Below are 20,895 nucleotides of genomic sequence, written 5' to 3'. Positions count from 1 at the left end.
AGATAGTTGACAGTTAACAGTTCATGGACAATCGAATCACAAAAATAAAAACAAATCTCTCAAACTCTAGAGTATTTGCAGACTGTGAATACATAATTGTAATTATTTAATAATATATTAGTGATTATTAATGTCACTTACGAATAAATTATCATTTAAAAATGTCTATCACTGAAAACATTCGACAAGAAATTACAAAGTTGGTGCCGGCATCAGTTATTAACGAAATATCTTGTTTTGTTTTCTTTGAGTCTCATCCTCGTGATCGAAATCCTATAGATATTGCTGTATGTACTAAATCAGTGGAAGTGAAAGAGTTTTTTCAAAGAGATTTAGTTTCATCCCTGCGCCTTGATATTCAGGAAGTATCAGATATAACCCTATTTAGAAACGATAGAGCAGACCCCTTCTATTTAATATTTGGTGGGGACCAACTTTTGATAATATCGAGAGGAGAAAACTTAAAGATACATAAACGTATCAACAATGTAGATAGATATGAAATAGAAGATACATTATGTGATGGTCGAGCAAGCTTAAAAGTGTTTTTAAACGATGACGCTGTTCCATTGGTTTTTGACGATAATTTTGAAACAGTCGAAGAAATAACCAATGAAGATGATGTTACCGCCCCAATTGTGACTGAGTTGCTGAGGAAATTAACAGAAGCCAAGTACAGTGTCAAATGTAATGAAAAAATGTATGAGAAGTTAGTTAATCTTCGTCAGATGGCTTTGTTTTCTAAGTATCAGGTAAATAGTACAGATGGAGCACTGTCTATAAATGGGTTGAAAGAGGTAAATAGCATTTCATATATTTTTAAGGTATTTATTTTGAATGAATAGTACATTCTATGAAGATTGCTTACAAGACATAGTTTAGTGTTTGATTTATTTTTATTTTGTTTGGAATAGTAAGAGATTATGTCAAAAGTCTTTAACTATTATCAATTGTATGTAACTTAACTCCACAAAGTAATAATGTAAATGTTTATTATGTATTAGTGGATACCATGTTTATTTTAATATTTAGGTATTGATAAGAGAAAAAATCTTTTCAGATAGCGAGTGCCTTAAAGATAGAGACATTGGTGCCATGGGTGAAAATGTGCAATAGAAAGATTGTTATTATATTTGAAATCACAAATCAGGATGTTCAGTAAGTTATTTGAAATTAGTAAAACCATTTAAAAAGTTATTTCTAATACAATATAGAAAAATAATACTTCGACCTTTCTGAAAAAAAAATTACAGCTAAACTCATATCAACCATTTAAGAAGTAATTTCAAATATGATATAAAAAAATATGCTTTAACCAAATTGATGTGTTTTTTTATTTTAAAATTAAACTTAATATAAGTTTTGTTTCTTGTATTTCCAGATTGATAGAAGATATTCAAGTATTACTTCATGGTACAACCAGGCCAGTAGTAACATACACCACAAAACTATTTGAAAAAAATGATAAACCACCATTTTACAAAGAAAAGGATGTTCACAATTTACAACCAAACAACAAAGTTGCCATTACAGTTGTAGTTGATTTAAATGAACTGAAGTGTAATGTTTTCAGTAAAGTTATGTTTGAAGCTGTGGTAATGTTTAAGAAAAAGGAGGAGTTTTTATTGCCTTTGGAAAGGATAAATTTATCTTCATTTGATACTTTGAAAGAAGGATTTGATGTACTAAATAAAGAATCTGTTGGTATGATTTTTTTATGATGGATATAAAATATGTTATGCTCCAAGATTTTTATAGAATGACAATATAAATATTTTGTTGTATTTTTATACTGTTCATTAGTTTGGTTGTACATTTCAACTCAAACAAACTAGAGATAGAAAATTGTTAATGAACTCACTACATATTTTTAAATATAATTTCTGTATGCTATGTTTCAAAAGAAAGTTATTACAAAGCAGTAGAATTTTTAAAAGATTAATTTTTATATGGCATTACTATTACATAGTTTAAGTACACACACGCTTCATGCCTTAACCTCAAACTTTTAGGAAAAGGTGCAACCATAGCACCACTTTTCGCCTGTGTGTTCTGTCCTATGTTGTGATGCCTATTGCCATATCGGAAACAAATTCCAGACTCAGGAACAATATTTAGTAGAAGAACCCTATATCACCGCCCAGTCTTCACACACTTTATAGTAGGAACTCCACCCAGTAATTTTAATATTGGACTAAGACCTGGCACAATTTTATTCAGTATGATAATACATAGTATAACTACCATTATGTCCTTCATCTCCAACTATCTATTCTTTACAGATGATCCAAATATAATACTAGCCATATTGGCTACAACAGAAAAAATCGATCTTCATTTAAGACATATAAAGAGGGATGGTGAAAAGGATATTGAAATTCCAGAAATATTTTGTACTTACCTTAACATGGAACGAGTTCCTAATATGAATAATGTTGTTATTTATAGACAGTCATCATATCACATATTGCATGGTATCATGATTGTGAATCTAGATACAGAAAGTCATAGAAATGATTATAATATCTCCGTTTATACAAGGTGTGTATGAAACAATTTTATAGGAATATTAAAAAAAAATATTAAAAAAACTATGATTTGTAGCAATGCTATTAATTAATAAAAAAATAATAATAATAATATTCATTTGTCTTATTATTGCATGTTGTTGTAGTGAACTAGTGTTTCTCTGAATAAAATTAAATAATGAAATATTAGGTATCATTCATCATAAAGAATTTTTTTTTCTTCACAGATTACCATCTCAAATTTTATCACTGATACACTTCATTCATGATGCAGTACCAGCTAAAATAGTTATAACAACACCAAACTACAAGATAAAAGACATAAATGATGAGGTTATACCATTCAACAAAGACATTTCTACCATAGATTCACATCTAAATTATAGAGAATATGGCAGATCAATTTTAAATAGAACATCAACACTACTTGAATATTTGGACAGAATGATGATTAAAATGAATTCAAGTAAAAATACAACTGTACAGAGTAAAATTGGGAGAGAAATACATTTATTTGCTGACGGTGTTGAGAATTATTTGGATTTTAGGCAAAAGATATTAAGAGAGGCTGATAAAGGTGTCACCGAGTTTTTGAAATGTACAGTTGAGGATGACAGTGAAGCTATGATTATAGAATGAGCATTGAAGTCTTCAAATATGGCAAGTATTTCTTATGGCTTATGTTTCAAAATTGTTTACACTTTGTGTAACACCATATATATACATGATGTCACCTGAAAAGTGGGTATCAATTATAATAGTATGGTCATTCTAAACCATGATGTATCATACTAAGTTATTGCAAATGTAGTTTGTTAATATTTTTGATTGAATTTAAGCATGTAAGACAAATGTTTATGTATAATTCCAACTTTAAAGTTTATAAGATTTTCATCTTTGATGTTTATTGCTCTTGCACTTTTTATCGATACAAAGTAAAATGGGCAATTTATTCGTTATATCGTAAAAGGCGGTATCATGCTTGTTTGACGAAATGACAGAAATAATAAATAATATAAATTTTATTTCAATTTTTATTATAACAGTATTAAAATTTCTCAAGATTGAAATTATCCTAATACTAATTAAGTTTTAGTAACTGAACAATATAAAATATTTCACGTTATATTAAAACACGCGAACCATACAAAATAGTATAAATTAAGTAATAAAATAATTTAAGAACAAAATATACAAAGGCCATTGAATACTGGCTGTAAAGAATGGCATAACGAAAAAAATCTAGAATTAAAATAACCTATAATAAGTACATTATATTTTCTTAATTTATATTATTTTGAGCATTATTTATTGTAGTATTCAAAGACGTATTCTAATTAATACAAAGTTTACATTATATTATCTAACCTTTAGAATCGATTGATTCCTTTAAACTATAAAGTACCCGAATTTACCTTTCTGCGGTTTCTTAGCACCATTTAATCAGCTATTGGAGCCATTTCTGAACAGTTTGAATAAAAAAAATTACTACAATAATTATATTACATTTTAGTATGAGAATTATATTACAAAAATAGGTATGTAAGTGAAAAATAAATTCATGGAAAACATGTTTTTTAATGTGATAATAAATAACACTTTAAAATAACATTTTATATTATCTATGCATAATATCTAAATAGGCTCCATTTCTAAAACACATTAAATGTGTAAAGGCTATGCCTTAAATAATTATTGCTAAAATTACATAGGTACAATAGTATACATAGTATAGAAGTCTTAAAATCACTGAAAGCCCACAACCAAAGTAGATCTCTGTCGGTTGATAACAAGCAATCCGATTTTATTAAATAAAGTTCTAAGGTGACCCACGATTTTGTCAATATTTACTTATTAATAGAATTGTAATGTAAGTGAATTGATATGTGCTGTTTGCAATGCCTTAATTACGTAATCTTTTAGAAAGAAGTGCATCTAAAGGATTGAATTATTTCAAGTCAATATTTTTTTCTTTTATTATTCTGAATGTAAAATTTATGTTTTTTAGGTAACAAACAACCCTCATAACTATCTCTAGATCGATCTCGAAAATAACCAATAATATTAGGTGAGCGTCGCGTTTGAACGTTATTCCTATTGGTCGAACTTCGAGATCGGTTCAGAGATATCAAAATTCAAAATAGTTTATTAACACCGGCGTAAACAACTTTATTAAAAAGGATTGTTTGTTGCCAACCAGCTTCTAATGCCCCAAAGCCGTGCTCTTAGACATACTGAGAGAATGAGCGTGTGGATCCTCCCTGGAGCACCAGTAATATATGTCAGGTACTAGGAAGCTAGTTGCCGCCTGACTCTTTGATTATGTACATTTTTATCTAATATATCTGTACATTAATGGCTGTTTTCAGTAAACGATCTCAATCTCAATCTACTCTCCGATCTCGACGATAAGTAATTTGTAAGCACATATAAAAAATAAACTTTGTTCTGATTGGTCCATTTTCGCTATGGATCGTAAAAAGAGATTCAGATCGCTTATTTAAAATAACCGTAAATAAATTTTAACTATAAATTAATTGCAATATTTGTATTAATTTACTTATATTTACAAAGATTTATCGATAAACATCAATATTATGAACACTAGTCGACAGATAAATATTCTTAAAAATATTGTTGCGAATTGATTTTTAAAATCGTCTTTATAATCACACTAGGAAGAGCAAATATAAACGCCTTAATTAATAAACAAGATTCGTTTTAACCCTATGGAATATTTAGATACATCAGTATTTGTTAATTGCAAATCTGTGGATAACTTAAACTATGATTGCATTGCACGTCCGGCCATTTATATTAAACTTAATAACTATTATATATTGAGCATATTCTTTGCCATCTACAAATTATACTACTATTAGAATTATAAAATAACTTAAATAACATACTTATTTATTGCACATCATATTGCACAAATTTAGTTTCAGTAATAATATTGCACAATATAGTAAGTATAAAAGAACACACTAATAAAATTAAGTAGGATACCACTATGAGTTTCCACTAGCACACTTGAGTTTTCTACTACTGTTCCTTGAACTATTGTCATTTGAGGTTCCATCACTCATTTGTATTTTTCTATAAGCACCGAAAAACACCGAATGCGTTTCAACACTCTCGGCACCGGATTCACTTCTCGCTTCGTTCTCTGTATCGTCACTTTCACTACAACTAACAATTTTTGCTATGACTAACTTTCTTTGAATTTGTCTAGAACTAGTAGAGTCACTGCTCAAGTACCCAGAGTCCTGTACGGTCGATCCCTTTTTTCGCCTGAACCTTGATTTGCCTTCGCTCTTACTACCCTTAACAAACGTGTCAGTATTTATTCTGCCACCACCTCTATCGGACCGCCTCTTGTTAAAACTCCTGCATAGGTCTCCTGTTTTCTTTGCAAAGTTAACAGGATCCACATTTTCATATTCCGAGGATTGCGATTGGGCAGAAGCTCTTATTGGACTGCAGGAAGATCCATAACACGGCTCAGGTGTCACTGTTGAATCGTCACATACAATAGTTTCATCTACAGTAGTCTTCATAAAGGTCCTCGGACTGAGACTTCTGCCATTGTCTTTTTTTTGATGTGGTTCTATACTTAGTCTGTCATCATCAACCCTTCTAGGAGGAAATCGTGGGTGTTCATAAATTGGATCGTCTTCAGTGGGAGGTAACGGTGGAAGAATGTCAGGTCTTACTAAACTATTAACTTGCTTAATCGTGGGTGGTGTGCATTGACGCTGTCTTTTCGAATGTCTTAATTCTAACGTTAAAATTCTCCCTTCGTCCGTATTCCACTCTGAAGTTTCGTCTAACGTATCGTCCGTGTTGTTTTCAAGGCTCTTTGATCCACTAAACACTGCTGGTGAAAGTTTTGGACGATCGTATATATTTTTTCTTTGCTCGTATTCGCTTCTCAAACTATGAAATTTATTCGTATATTCCACCTTGTCGGTAGTCTTCTTAAAAGTTCCACTACTTCTTAATTGTATACGTTGGCGTGGTGGGCTGTCATTGTCGTTCAAATTTTTTATTAAATCCTTTCTGCTAAATTGAATATTTTCAAAATGTTCTTTGTGTTTCAGATGTTTCCTGTCTAAAGTATCTGGTTCGAATCCGTCGGATTCATGAATTTTTATGTAATTTTCTGGAGAATCTTTCACTTCGATTGTCAAACAACCTGGTTTTTCTTCTAAGTTGTTAATATTACTAGTGTTCAATTTCCTACTTCCCAGTGAACATTCCGATCCACTGGGCGACGTAGGAGTGCTACCGAAGTTATAATTATTATTAACGTAAACTTCACTTACTAAACTATAATCGGTGCCTTGTTTAGATGGTTCCTCTGGAGAGAGCCTGGTATTTTCTGTTTTCCTTATAGACTCATAGTGATTTAGTTCTAAATTAGTATTTTTTCGTGGCGGAGGCGTGGCACTATTACTGCTAGAATGAGTTTTATACACTGCATTTCTCATCGTAAGTTCTTCTTCGAGCGGCAACGCATTACTTAGACTTGGACTAGCTTGGGAAGATGATATTTCAGTGTACTCAGTAGGAGTAGATATACCTTTTTTATTGGAATTTCTTTCGAGACTATCAGTTTCATAATCATTACCAGAAGGACTTTCAGAATTTATTCGTGTGTATGGGTTTTGATTAGATAAGGTGGGAATTTTGCTGTTAAGAAATCTTTCTTCATCTGAACTGCTTTGGTTAAAAGATTTAGTACAATGTTCAAGAGCTATGGCCTCATTAACCATATCGGGTAATGAATTTTTTTTACTCATTAATTTATTTCGCAGTTGATTATTTTCTACGTATCTCAAACTGTCTGAACGGTATTCGCCTGGCCCTATGGGGCTAATATCATCAATTTGCCCGATAGTTTGACAATAATAATTATAATTATTATGCTGAAAATCTATATTATCTAATTCAGGTAGTGGTAAATTATAATTGCGAACAAGTGGTTCCGATCTTACGGACATTGATCCAGATTTTTTTGCAATCATAAAATCATCTGTTAAAGGCATTGAGTTAGGACTTGAAAAACTATTATGTTTTCTTATTTGCCTTCTATTTTCAGTTGCAGGTAAGAGTAGAAGAGCATTAGCTATGTTATTCTGGTTTCCATTTTTTATGTATTCGTTATAGGCTTGTTTTGTGGTTGGAATGTTTTCTAGCCATTTTCTTATACTATTCTGTTTTTCACCTTTATTATTCATGCAATTCATGCAGCTTAGCATATTATGCTTTACTAAACTCTGCATGTCATTTGTTGTTTCCGTTTGACAACCAGGACAACCTACGCAATTCTTTTTTCGACTGTTTTCTCTTTTAAGGCTTACTACACTTTCGCTTCTTTGACTTCCTAGACGTTGATAAAGGTCCAAGCTATTTCCGTTTGAGGAGAAAGTTTCTTCTTCAGGAATTTCGTTTAGGACTGGTTGGAATCGTTTGGCAGCCATCTTGTGTTTTGCAATTGCTATAACTTCTCTTATTTTTACCAAGAACTCTAGTGCAGCAGCAGGTGGCTCCTGGAAATGAATAAGCATAATGTTACAAATTCGTTGTATATTAAAGGAAGCATTTTAATAGTTATTATGAGATTTACCGCCATAAGTTGAGGTTCAAAATAAGCAGGATTGAAGTATAATTTTCGACGTGTAGTGCCCACCGGTCTGGCAATCTCTCGGTCATCCGTCGTCTCGACTATTGAGACATGTTCGTCGGGCAGGCGTTCTATACCAGACTCATCACGATGAGACAGCTCTGCATTATCATTTTTCATTTTCATTTCGCCACGATGTTGATGTATTATGGCCGATATCGTTTGACACTAAAATAAAAAAAACATTAACATAATAATACGCGTAATGGTTTTAAAGGAAATACTAAAGAAGTATCAAATTTACATACATTATATAAATTTTCGTCACTACGAATGCTGCTGTCAGCAAAGTCTTCGGAATCAGACAAATTGCTTCCAGAATCATTAGGATAACTTTTAGACTCGTGATACTGTCTACTAATATTCAGTAATGGGTTACTCTTAATGATTCCATCGTCTTGCCTCATATTGTTCGGAAGTATTTGTAATCGTTCGTTATTGACGCGCACTATATCCCTTTCAGTTATTAAAGATCCATCTCTTTTTTTCAGCCCTTGTAACTTCCTACTACTGCCTCCATCCGACGTTGCCTTTCTACGTTTTCGTAAATGTAGAAAGAGGAAGACCGATGCAACGTAGATGAGGCCAAGCAGTAGAGAGCTGATCCCGATGGCAACATATTCCGTCACAGAGAGACCTGATGCGGTTGCCGTCTCCGACCTGTGTGCGTTTGACGCGAATTGGACTTCTGTTACGTCTGAAATATTAAACAGTTTATTTTTATATTCAGCCTGTCATTTGATATTATTAGGCTTAATATTTATTCTAATAAAAATCTATTATATAATTTTAATTAATATAGCAAAAATGAGTCAACTGATCCAAAAACGACGTAATACATCGATTTAAAACATTGCTATGGTAGAATACTAAGGCGTTTCATTTTTCATGACTAAGGTCATCAGCGAACTCAACTCACTGGATGAAGGTATCGGCGGTGTGCCCTGCACCCTGAACGCTACGCATGGTGTAAACACTCCTCGCAGGTCTAAGGGTGAAGAGGGAGGGGCAGAGACGTCACGACATAGCAAACGCACCACCATCACACGCCCAGACATGCGCGCGCGCACGTCGTCCTCGCCGCTCCACTGAAAAGCATACAGTAAATTTTCAAATTTGATAACGAACTTAGAATTACGGCGAATTGATTACTTATTATATGTAATTACAATTAAAATTATTATTTGATTTGGTCTAAATTTAGGTGGTAATATAAGAATATCAGGTCAACATGAGAATTAGTCGCTTAGTGCTTAATAACTCTTGTTCTGATGAATTGCCACTGTTGATGCACGATGGTGACTTAACACTGAGGTATCTCGTACCGTTGTTATAAATAAAAAAAATACTTACCTGTAGAAACGTTCGGCCTTCATCGCGAAACAAATTGAACGGCACATCGGCATCAAGAGTATTCCTTAAATCAAGGAATCCTTTACGTGTGAGGAATTGTGCGCCAGACACAGCGCAAATTGGAGTTTTCACATCTGAAAATAATATTAAATGATATTTAAACAAATGAAAGTTTTTAAGCATTTTTGTTTTGCGTTCGATATTTAAATTATTTGTGGAGAAAAAGGTCGGGCACTTACTTTGAAACGTGATCTCTTTGGACGGATGAATGATTTGGCCTTTCAATGGTAAATACACGAACGGGATGCGCTGGACGCCTGCGCCGGTTCCGAAGGTAGCTAATGCGCATTCTGTGGACGAAATATGAATTTAAAAATGGTAAGTTGATTAGACTTGTCAGGATGTAAAAGGGAAATATTTGTCAATTTCTTAAAACTAATGTCTTTCCGGCTAGTTTGCCACTTTACCTGTCTCATTTGTAAAGATATTAAGGCTACTGCTTCCCAGTATACAGAAAATACAGTATATATAAGCTGCAAATTGCCCATTCCCATCGGTGCTGCTGAGCGAGATATCAAATGTTGTTCGATATAAATTATTGGGATTACGAATCCAATTGCAGTATCAGTATAATTGTTATTGGTTTAAGTATGTATATTTTGCATCCGATTAAATTTTCTGTCACGCGAGTTACTGTTTTTATGTAAATATTTTATTTTTTGTATTAATTCGTTAGCTCGTTCTTCTTAATGCTAATAAGAACTCTCTTACAATAACATCAAGAATCGATTTCCCTTATCAAATCATTTTGTATAAGAGTAACTAATACTTGTCGAAGGATAATGAAGATCATCTTAATACAGTTCGCATTTTGTAACCATTCTTATAATATATTACTAAAACTGCTAAGATGATACAAAACTACCCTGGTGGCGTAGTTGCGTTGCGCGTGTAGCTCTGAGGGATGGGGTTTGAATCCCGGGTTGGGTAGTAAATAGTGATATTGGGATTTTTAACTTGGTATTAGCCAGATTCTGGAACGTATTCGATATCTCCATAGGTTCGCCCCCGATCACACCACAAGACAACACATAAGGTAAAAAACAGGTGCCCTAATTGTTACATCTCTGTCTACCCTACTGACTAAAGGCAAGTGTGTTTGTTTTGTGCTAAAAAAATCTACCTTTTAAAAAGCTAGTTCTTGTTCGCCGATTGGCCTGAGTGGATTTCGATTTGTAACAAATGTGGAAAAGTAGGCATGCCATTTATTATGATCCAAAAGTATTACTTACCAAATTGCATCAAAATCAATTCAGACCGAATTAATTTCGCAGGTGTAATATCAGTATTGATATACGGATCTATTTGTTTTCCAACACATTTTTAACTGTTTTATTTATGGATCAAGTTCCCACACTTCGTCTAGTTGGTATAAAGTAGTCGTAAAAATTTATTGTGTTATTATATATCGCGTAAAAATAATTTGTTAGTGTTAAATGTGTATCCGTGATATTGAAATCGAATTTCACGTTTTTTGTTTTTAATATCTAACAATTTAATAACTCGGAATTTATTAGCCAGTTCGCCGAATGCCAAAATTAAAGTGAGAATCGTAAAATGTTTATAAATTTTTTATGTTTCAAGGCGTTTATTTTAATAAATCGCATATGAACTTAAATTCAATGCGATATACAATATATCCGAATTTAGCATTTTCGATGTTGCAAATTTTACTCGAATTTACATTATTCACGAATTATTACTATTTACATTATTATTAGCAAAAGCTAGTAAATAAATAAATTTATTAATTACATTTAGCAATATAGGGTATTAGCACTTAATTTGGTTTATTATGTGTGTTAATGATAATCGTAAAACCATTGCAAATAAGACAGGGATAAATAAAATAAATATTCATAATACAAGCATGTATTAGCCTTTATCCTAGTAATATCGTATAAACTACAAGGATTTGAATATATTTCCTCGTCAATATAAGTATACAATAAACACTTAGATAATTGTAAACATACGCAATTGAAATGTACCGTTTTATGTTGCAGATTTAATTTTGTGGAAAGGTTGTACGGCATATTATTTTACATCGATAACGTAATTTTACTTATTCTATCAAAAAAAGAAAGAAAGAAAAAGATTTATTGTCACATAAGGGGTATGAAATATATAACAAAATTGTGGCTTTTATAATATTTATATTCAAAAGAAAAACTCCTTTAATTAGAGCAGCGCTGCACGTCTGCGATGTGGCAAATAGATGACCAGCTCAGCATAATGCTTTTGCGACGTGCCAGAATATTAATGTTTACTTTAAAATAATAATAATAAAGCTTTTTATTTCTGAAAAACTAAACAGCAAAACAATATTCAATAAGAATTATTATTAAAGTATGTCTCAAATTTCGGTGTGCCTCGTGGCAAAGGCCTGCTCTAACTGTCAATTTTTGAAGAAATTATGGTCAGCATTAATAGATTTTGAAAAATATGTAAAAATATACTTTTTTGATATCAAACGATCCTGTTTCTTATAAGGATCAAAAAACGATGTGGTCCATAAAGGTTTGACTATTTTAGGGTGAGAAATTGCAAAAATCATTCTCTATACATTTTGTAAGAAATGCGACTTTAATTGGCTTTTAAAAATACTAAGTATATCTTAAAACTGTTGGTTGTCCTTGATTCACCGATCCATATACGAGTACCGATATACCGAACTACCCCCTAAATTTATATTTACAGTCTTACAGTATACACCGGATCATTAATTGAATTACCACACGGAGTTCTAACACTTTCTCGGAATCTGAGTCAAGTTGGTTTTAATACTCTTGCTTAATACCGCATTCTAACGGATAAGAGCGCCATCAAGCAGCATTAATTACTTTTATTGATTAGTTACATTCCGAAAATATTATCAATAGTGGTTTTAATGGCAATAGGTGGTACTTATCAGTTTCCCTTAAGCGTTGAACTATTTAGTAAGAAAGAAATATATTGCGATTAAATATTTTGCAGTTAAAATACAAAAATAAAATTTTATTTAATAATATTATAGAACATCATACCTGGTAAGTCGTCGACGCACAGCTCCCGATCCTCTCTAAAGAGGGGTGCGCGCTGCGGACATGCGCACGCGCAGCCGCTAGTGCTACTTTCGCCCATCCAAGCACTGTGCTCCGCGCATTGCGCGGCATTGCATTCGCCACCTATAGCACAATTTTATTGATGCTCATCATAGTATTTTCGACTAGGTATTTGAATTTTATTGGGTCGAAATTAATTTTCAGATGACGTCTAATGTTTACATTGCTCAAAATATGACGCACGTAGTAAAGAGATCTATACACTACACTTCTTGTTTAAAATTAGGCGTTTTTGTTAAGTCATCGATTGAACGGTTATTTTACAACACTTGTGAAATGTGTAAGTATGGTTGAAGATTTTGGCGTAACATATTAAAAGTTATTTGAAAGTAGAAAACTAATCGTTTTTTTGTAAGAGTCATTGTAGCGACTGTATACGAACAGGTGTATGGCATGAATTTTATTTGTTGAAGTCAAGTTTAATCGAATTCAAATGGCTAAATCAAAATCCATCAGTTTAACTGCGTTACTCCTGTTAATTATTCCACATTAGTGCAGGAGCAAGCAACTTGCTAAAAACTTAGTTCTTTAGAATTAAACGTTATTAATGGCACTTTGATCTAATGACTGTCGTGTTAGGTACTTTTAAGTACGATCACAAGAAAGAAAGAAGACAGTGATTTAGTGAAACCGAGAATATTGAACTAAACCTTAACCAATATAAAAGGAACGCGACTGGTAAGATATTTCCTTTCTGCCAAAGTATAAGAGCAAATGCTCGTTCACACCTTTATAGAAAAATAGTAAAACAATTGTTTGTTCGCGGCAACATGTATGACGTGACATGAGGATGTATGACGCGTCCTTTCTAGGTCTCAGCACTCAACCTACCAACGAGTGTGAATATGTCTCCGGTGTCCCGTCGTGCGAGCTCCCCGAGCCGGGTGACCGACGCCGCCGACGCCACCGTCGCCAGCAGCAGCAGCGCTGCGGCCATGCTAGCCCCCGCCGCCCGCGTCCTTCCACCCGCCCTCCTCCCTCATGTCTCTTAGCACCTGAAGAACAAAGATAAAGACGTTTTAATTATCCGTGATATCTAAAATTTGAACAGGCTGATATCGTTGTATCCATTGGTGATGGATAAATATCTCTCGTCAGTCAATACTCTGGACACCACTCCATTTACCATCAGGTGTAGTGGAGTTACTTTGCTGAGCCGTATATAAAAAAAAAAAATCCGCTCATTCCTTCGAGTCCAATTATTTATTTAGCACTTCATATACAAAGGTATACAGGCGGACTTAATGCCATAGGCATTCTCTAACAGTCAACCTTAGGGTGGTGAAGAGATAATCATTCTTAACATCATGATTATCTTTTCCATAGTTATTTGGTAGCCATTTGCTTGATGAACTTCAGATTCAGGGCGAATTGTTTTTGGCTTCGCTAGATCAATAGATATTGGACAGCTACCTACTTCAGATGGCAGGTGTTTATTTAACATAAACGAATAAAAGGTACAAAGGTAGTGTTAGAAATATAAAACGTGAGCAAAGCAACCCTAGGTAACAAAACACAGTAAGAGTTTAAAATTATCCTCAATACGCCGCTGTAATCTGCTGCGGGTTAAAGAGAAAATATTACTCATTTCTATGGGATTTGGTTGTTTACTTTGCATCAGATGATCTCGTCCCCATTTCATACAACGAATTTGTGAAGTTCTTAGAATTAAATCGTAGTGGGGCTTAGTAATTTATATGACTTTCTGACGATCGGATTTGTAAGTAAACCTATGTTATCAAAGTTTTAGTTCTGAAGGCAATTGCAAATGCGACCGCAGTGGCAAATAAGCAAACTCGACGTATGCATTTTCATGTGACATATTACCCAATTATTTTATAAAAATTACAAGCAATTGTCATTGTACCCATGACAAGGCATGACACCATAGATCGTATTACAAAGATACAAAAAGAAAACGCTAGATAAAATAATATGAGCTTAGTGAAAGCAAATGATTGCAAATGCGAGAGCATTGTTTGATAGATTTCACTTATCTAGTTCACAAGATTTCTTTAGCACTGTTTATATCTTTTTAAAATGTTTATAGTTCAATAACTGATGCGCAATTTGTACAACCACTGTGGAGTAGCAGATTCGTGTTTCGAAAAGGGTTCCATTACGATTTGTGATTAACATCCATCAGATATGTTTCCGAAAACACTTTTTTGTCAAGTTCTATGCGAAAATAGCCCAGTTACCGCTTTCATAAAAAACGCAAATCATGATTGAATAGTAAGTAGGTAAACATGCGTACCTATCCACATAAAGTTATCTCTAGTGCTCTTACCTACAACCGAGCAAACGATAAGTGTCACTTAACGTATTACTAAAAAACACAAGGTAAAATCAAACATTACAGAAACCGCTGGACACTTTACATGAATCTGTTACAGTTTGTCCACTCCACGTAAGTGCGAGCACGAGTCGTTTATGTTTGGCGTTATTCCACGTTTCCACGTCTGGACAGTTGTTTGTCTAACTGTAGCACGAAAAATCGCACTTATAAAACCAAGAACGGTATTTAAAAGTAATAACGAGGTGGCAAACGCATTTATTGACACTGATGAGCCGGCGCGTTGGTGGGCCGGATCACGTCGTATTGCTAAAGTGGTATCTTGTATATGGGATGGTTCCACGCAGCTATCTTAGTGCAATGAGATACTCCGAGGCCGTCCCGTATGCGCCGAAGAAGGCTGCTGCGGGTTTTGGTTGGTATGCCGGTGTAGGGTGTACATAGGATTTAGGATTCAGTCCAATGCTCGCTCGGATGATGCTATACTCCCGAATGTCTACATTGGTCAGGTCAGGTAAGACCGATAAAACCAATATAACCGTTCCATTCACAATTGGTAATAAGAGGATTTTTCCTGCGAATATTTGAATCCACCTAGATAGCGACTAACGTACACAGTGTGACACCCGCCATAGTTACCCACGTAAGTGTGTTACGTTCTTTACAATTAGGTACACAAGATATAATTTCTACTTGTGCATATCATACAAGGAAGCATCAAGGAGAGATTCGAGATTCTTACAATACGAAAAGCGCTTATCGGATGGAAAGAACCAATCGCATGGACCCATACATAGTAGCAAAGCAAAAAATTCTATCTTACTAATATTATAAATACGGAATTTGTGAAAATGTTTGTATGTTTGTTAGAAGTAAAAGCATAGAAACAACTGCAACAGCTTTACTCTGTCCTTAGATAAAAAACGTCTATGAATAAGGGGGAAAACCAACATTTTGTCACGGTAATTTGCTTTCAAGGGAAATTAATGCTAGCGTCCTTCAGTGTTTTAGGTACTTGCAGAGGGAAGGGGTTGTCACGCGGGCGAAGCCGTGAGAAACACCTAGTAGAGAATCAACTTACAAGACTGTACACACGATATACAGTCTTGTAAGTTTGTTACCTATCAGATGTTTTTTTTTAAATAAAAGTACGTAAATGTATCAAATATTTAAAGAACGTGGTTGAGATAATTTCCATCCGAGTTATATACACTGTGACACTTTAACATGCATTTAATCAGAAATGTTGAAATCACGTCATTAGTCTGTCTGTATGCCCTTAATCTCAAGTCTAGGGTCTCCGTCAATCATTACTTAGAGCGTCGTTTTCTAACATATTAACACTGAAGCTTGACATATGAGCCCATGTCTCGACATATGACGATTTATTGTGCGTATACATCAGAGCTAGCTAATACTAATTCCGTAACATATTAAGCAACACCCAATACGCTTGCAAAAAACGATTTCAATTACTAGTTAATATTATATTGCAATTAAGGCCACCCATTCGATGTAAGGAACATTGTGATTCCTTAATAGAATATTATATAAATTGTGTCTTGTGTGTAAACATAAAATATCTATTTGTTATTTGACGTGTTTGTATACAAATGGACTATTGTATTGGATATTTCGGCATAAGAGAACAAAGCCTACACGGGATTCATTTAAGTTTTACTGCTTGTCATTGGCACACAGTATGGTGTTTTCAGCGAAGAGCCAGTTTGCGGCGTAAATAATGCCAGTTGAGGGAATGCTTCCTTACGGCCTACAATAAGCGATGCTAAGAATTAATGACTAGGAAATATTTTGTTGTAAACCATTGTTTTTTATATACGAATAAACTTAAATGTTGATTGATTTGGCGTCATTAAAATCGAGTTGTGCAATATCAACATGCATAACTTGATCGTGAATACAATTTATGAAAATAATCACCTCGATAGAGAGATTACTACGATTTGTAAAAAGTAAATGGACTTCTAAGGACATGCTTTATTCCTTGTGAATCAGTGTATAACTTTTGATACTATTGGGACAATCACTAATTCATTATAGCCTCTTTGAGACGGAGCAATTGATAGCAATAATTGATCCGTTTAAAATAGGCTTTATTTACAGAATTGTAGGTGAGTCGTCTACTTCGTCTCACCCTGGAATTATATTATGTAGATAAATAAAAATTCGTATTAAATCCTTGTTAAAGACAACATTAATTCATCCTATACAAAATATAATACTACTGACGTCTCATGTTTTTTTGCAAATCTATAATCCAAGATAATTGCTGAGCAATTTAAAATTATGAGCAGAAATATTTTGAGTCTATGATTAATGTTGCCAGCGGTCTATTTACTGCTTATATCTTATAATACATAATTGCGGTTGTATATTAAATGTTGATCTTGGTGAGACTTCACATAAATTATCTGCATAATTATAATATTTCTGCGTAATTTAATGAATGTCTATTAGTTTCAAGGAATTGTCCTTGCTACTGTGTTAGATATTATCATTTTATATAGGTACTTGGAACGATGGCGCTTGGAGTTAGAATATTCCAGTTATAACAGAACATAGCGCTATCTTATAATAATAATAATAATATCAGCCCTGTATTATATTACCCACTGCTGAGCACGGGCCTCCTCTTCTACTGAGAGGGATTAGGCCTTAGTCCACCACGCTGGCCTAGTGCGGATTGGTAGACTTCACACACGTTCGAAATTCCTATAGAGAACTTCTCAGATGTGCAGGTTTCCTCCACATCTGAGAAGCGCTATCTACTTAATAGAAATAGATAAAATTATCGCTGAACAAACATAAAAAAGGAACGGAGAATATGTATATATTCTGAAGATATATGTATATATATTTTATTAGTAACAATATATAGAACATTAAGTATAATTGTTTATTAATGTAATAAAAAGTGAATATAATAAAATAAAAATTATGTAAATTGTATTTAGATCACGTAAGCCATCCTCAAGATGCCGAGGTTTAGTTAGCCCGAGGGTAAATTTACACATCTCCTTATACGCCCATTTCACTATCTTAATGTTCGTTGTGAATTAATTAGTGTTATCTATTTACTTTAACAGAGATACTGACGTGTTTTGTTCATATATTTAATATAATTATATTTAATTATATTAAATATATGAACAAAACACGTCAGTGTCAGTATACAATGGTAGACAGCGGCATTGCTTTGCTTCTGGCATTGACTAATACCATTGCCATGCGCTCCTGACACTTCTTACCACCAGATTCACTACTAAATGTAAAATTATAGATTAAATAAAAAAAAATTGTGGCACGTGCGTACAAATTGAATAGATAAACATTTTTACTACCTATTGCAATTTTTTTGTAGTTTATTTATGTCTAGCAACTAGATTGTGAATTTTTTATAGTAGAATTTACCGTCAATGTTAAACTTGATATTATAGTTTATTGATTAAGAGAATATTCTTTTACATCTACCCTTTTTTTCAACTAGGGGATAGATGCAATGAATTTATCAAGCATAAATTACACAAAGAATTTGGTTTAGTTTTATAACCGGCTCTCTGCTTAACGTCAACTTTCTCTAGAGGCTTCCATCTGAGGAAAAACCTTCACTAGCGTCAAGGGCACATTTTTTTTAAATAAATATTTTATTCTTAATTAATCGTAGATATGATGTAAGAGAAAGAAACATCCGATCATTTTACATGCAACCTTAAGTTTTCGCCAGAACAACCTCACGCTTGTGTCATCAAATTATGATTACATCTCAACATCTTCATTCTTAATACGACCAGAGAATTATTTATGCAACTATTTTCCACACTACGAGGCTAATCTCTGTAATTTAAATAATATTAGCTTTTGTAATGCGGTTAGGTATGATTACACAGTAGCCAATTAGAGGTGACGTTTATATAATCAGATTATCTCGTACTAATTTTATATTATTTTGAGTATTAATATTCCCACAATTTTTATTTATTTGTAAAAGACATAAAACACAATACTATCAAAATTATTTATGAACTATTTTCAATTGTACTAATCTAGATTGTCTTCCTTAATTTTAAGTTCAAGTATAGACAACAAGCCACAATTGAGTACAACTTAGTTAAAAATAAATATGCTATTAATTATTATGAATATTAATATTATTAAGAATTATAACAGATTACATTAGAGGTATTATTGTAGGTAGTTGGGTAAGTTATAATAATGTATACCTAATTCACATTAGATTTATAACTTTATACTTATTATTAGCTTTTGCTTGCGGCATCTCTCGCGTGAGTCTTTCCGGAATAAAAGTTCCGCTATATATGCAAGCGAAGCCGCGAGCAAAAGCTAGTTAAATATATTTTGCTATATGTTAATAATATGTTTCTTTGTCGTGGGAAATAATGACACAACCTCGAGGAAATTGCGAGTTCGAGGCTGGGGTTCAAGATTTTAACATATTAATATATTTTTAAATATCAATGGATTTGTTTTACTGCGCCAACTAATTTCATAGATAACATAATAGAGAACTTAATTATTTCGTGTAAGAGAAAATACAAAAAGTATATTTAAGCCAAGTTAAATAAAACAAATTGTATTCAGCATCCAAGTAGGACTCTCGGAAATCAGTGCACCAACTAAGCGCTGCGAGCTACGCCTTGACAATTAAGGGAACCGATTAGTGACCATTTAGTCCCAGTTTTAAACCCACAATTACAACACATGGTGTAAACAGGAAGTTTCATTTAACTAACAGGACCTGGCTCCACTGCCTTGCGTGGCGTTATAGATTATGAGTTGTGTTAATATTAGTGATTTAAACGACATAGGTGAACTGTTATTTCCTATAGTACGTAGAAATTTCGTGGAAGTTGGAAACGTTGCATTTTTAAATAGTGTTAATTAAGTATATCTTTACGACTATGGTGAATCAAGGAAGGGTATTGATTTTAACAATCTATGTATGTAGAGACCATCCCAAGGTAGATAGACCAGGTTTCCAATGCGTTAAATGTCTCCATTAATGCAGCACTTCATTAGGCAGAAGAACGAAGCCGATAGAGAGATAACACTATGAATATAGTTGGGAGTCACGATCTTCACTAAGGACCGACTGGAAAGAGATGTATGAATCCATTTTTTGTCCCTCGCTCCTACTAAACCGATTTCGATAAATAAGATGTCTATCGATTTGTATTTATTGGGCAATGGTTATAAAATTCAAATTGTACTTAACTTTTTTTTATCTTTACTTGTATCTATTAGCAAAATTGGAGATAAAATTACATAACTCTTTATTTGTTTCAAAGCAATTTATCAAAATATATTTATTTTTATAAATTGGTTTGAAACAAAGAAATTATATTTTTTCCAATCAAATGAATTGAAGAGGAGGGATTCATTATTATAAGCTCGCATCGAAACTCCAAAGGATCGTACCTAACATTGTTTACGGTGCAAATAATCATGCGGTTGTTCATGGCATACGCATTAATGTTCTTAACAAGCCACCATAAATTATCTTCAATTTTCAAACAATGCACATAGTAGCATATATGATACCATCTACGCTATTAATATATCCGGCCAGACATAATGACTATGGTACGGTACAAACCAGATAATGAATGGTTACTCACAACCAATCAATGCGTAATTACTTCGTCACCTAGACGGTCTCCAGATAGTATTAGAGTGCACTAAGGATATTAAAAATGATTTATATGCCTTTTTAATCAATCATAATGATTCAAAATGCTTGAATGATTGTTATAGATGCAACAGTTATAATTGTAACGGATGGAATTGACATGCTTTGGAAAAAAATGTGAATTGTAATCTATTGAA

The 20,895-nt window shown here is 33.2% G+C and overlaps 2 protein-coding genes across 2 annotated transcripts; one reads left to right on the top strand and one right to left on the bottom strand.

Moving 5' to 3' along the window:
- LOC115444742 lies at positions 1–8,942 on the top strand. The gene is made up of 6 exons (XM_030170645.2): positions 1–797; positions 1,061–1,158; positions 1,382–1,704; positions 2,283–2,541; positions 2,756–3,188; positions 8,709–8,942. The coding sequence occupies exons 1-5, from the start codon at positions 162–164 to the stop codon at positions 3,165–3,167; spliced, it is 1,728 nt and encodes a 575-aa protein (XP_030026505.1). The 5' UTR covers positions 1–161; the 3' UTR covers positions 3,168–3,188; positions 8,709–8,942.
- LOC115444741 lies at positions 3,561–13,725 on the bottom strand. Its single transcript, XM_030170643.2, has 8 exons — positions 13,566–13,725; positions 12,657–12,797; positions 9,810–9,920; positions 9,571–9,704; positions 9,137–9,305; positions 8,466–8,914; positions 8,161–8,385; positions 3,561–8,083 (listed from the first exon to the last, which is right to left on the bottom strand). The coding sequence occupies exons 1-8, from the start codon at positions 13,669–13,671 to the stop codon at positions 5,540–5,542; spliced, it is 3,879 nt and encodes a 1,292-aa protein (XP_030026503.1). The 5' UTR covers positions 13,672–13,725; the 3' UTR covers positions 3,561–5,539.
- Between the last annotated feature and the right edge of the window lie 7,170 nt (positions 13,726–20,895).

This window comes from Manduca sexta, chromosome 16, assembly GCF_014839805.1.
Source record: "Manduca sexta isolate Smith_Timp_Sample1 chromosome 16, JHU_Msex_v1.0, whole genome shotgun sequence".
NCBI lineage: Eukaryota > Metazoa > Arthropoda > Insecta > Lepidoptera > Sphingidae > Manduca > Manduca sexta.
Note: the sequence above shows the minus strand (reverse complement) of the source record. Positions and strands in the feature narration are given on the sequence as shown.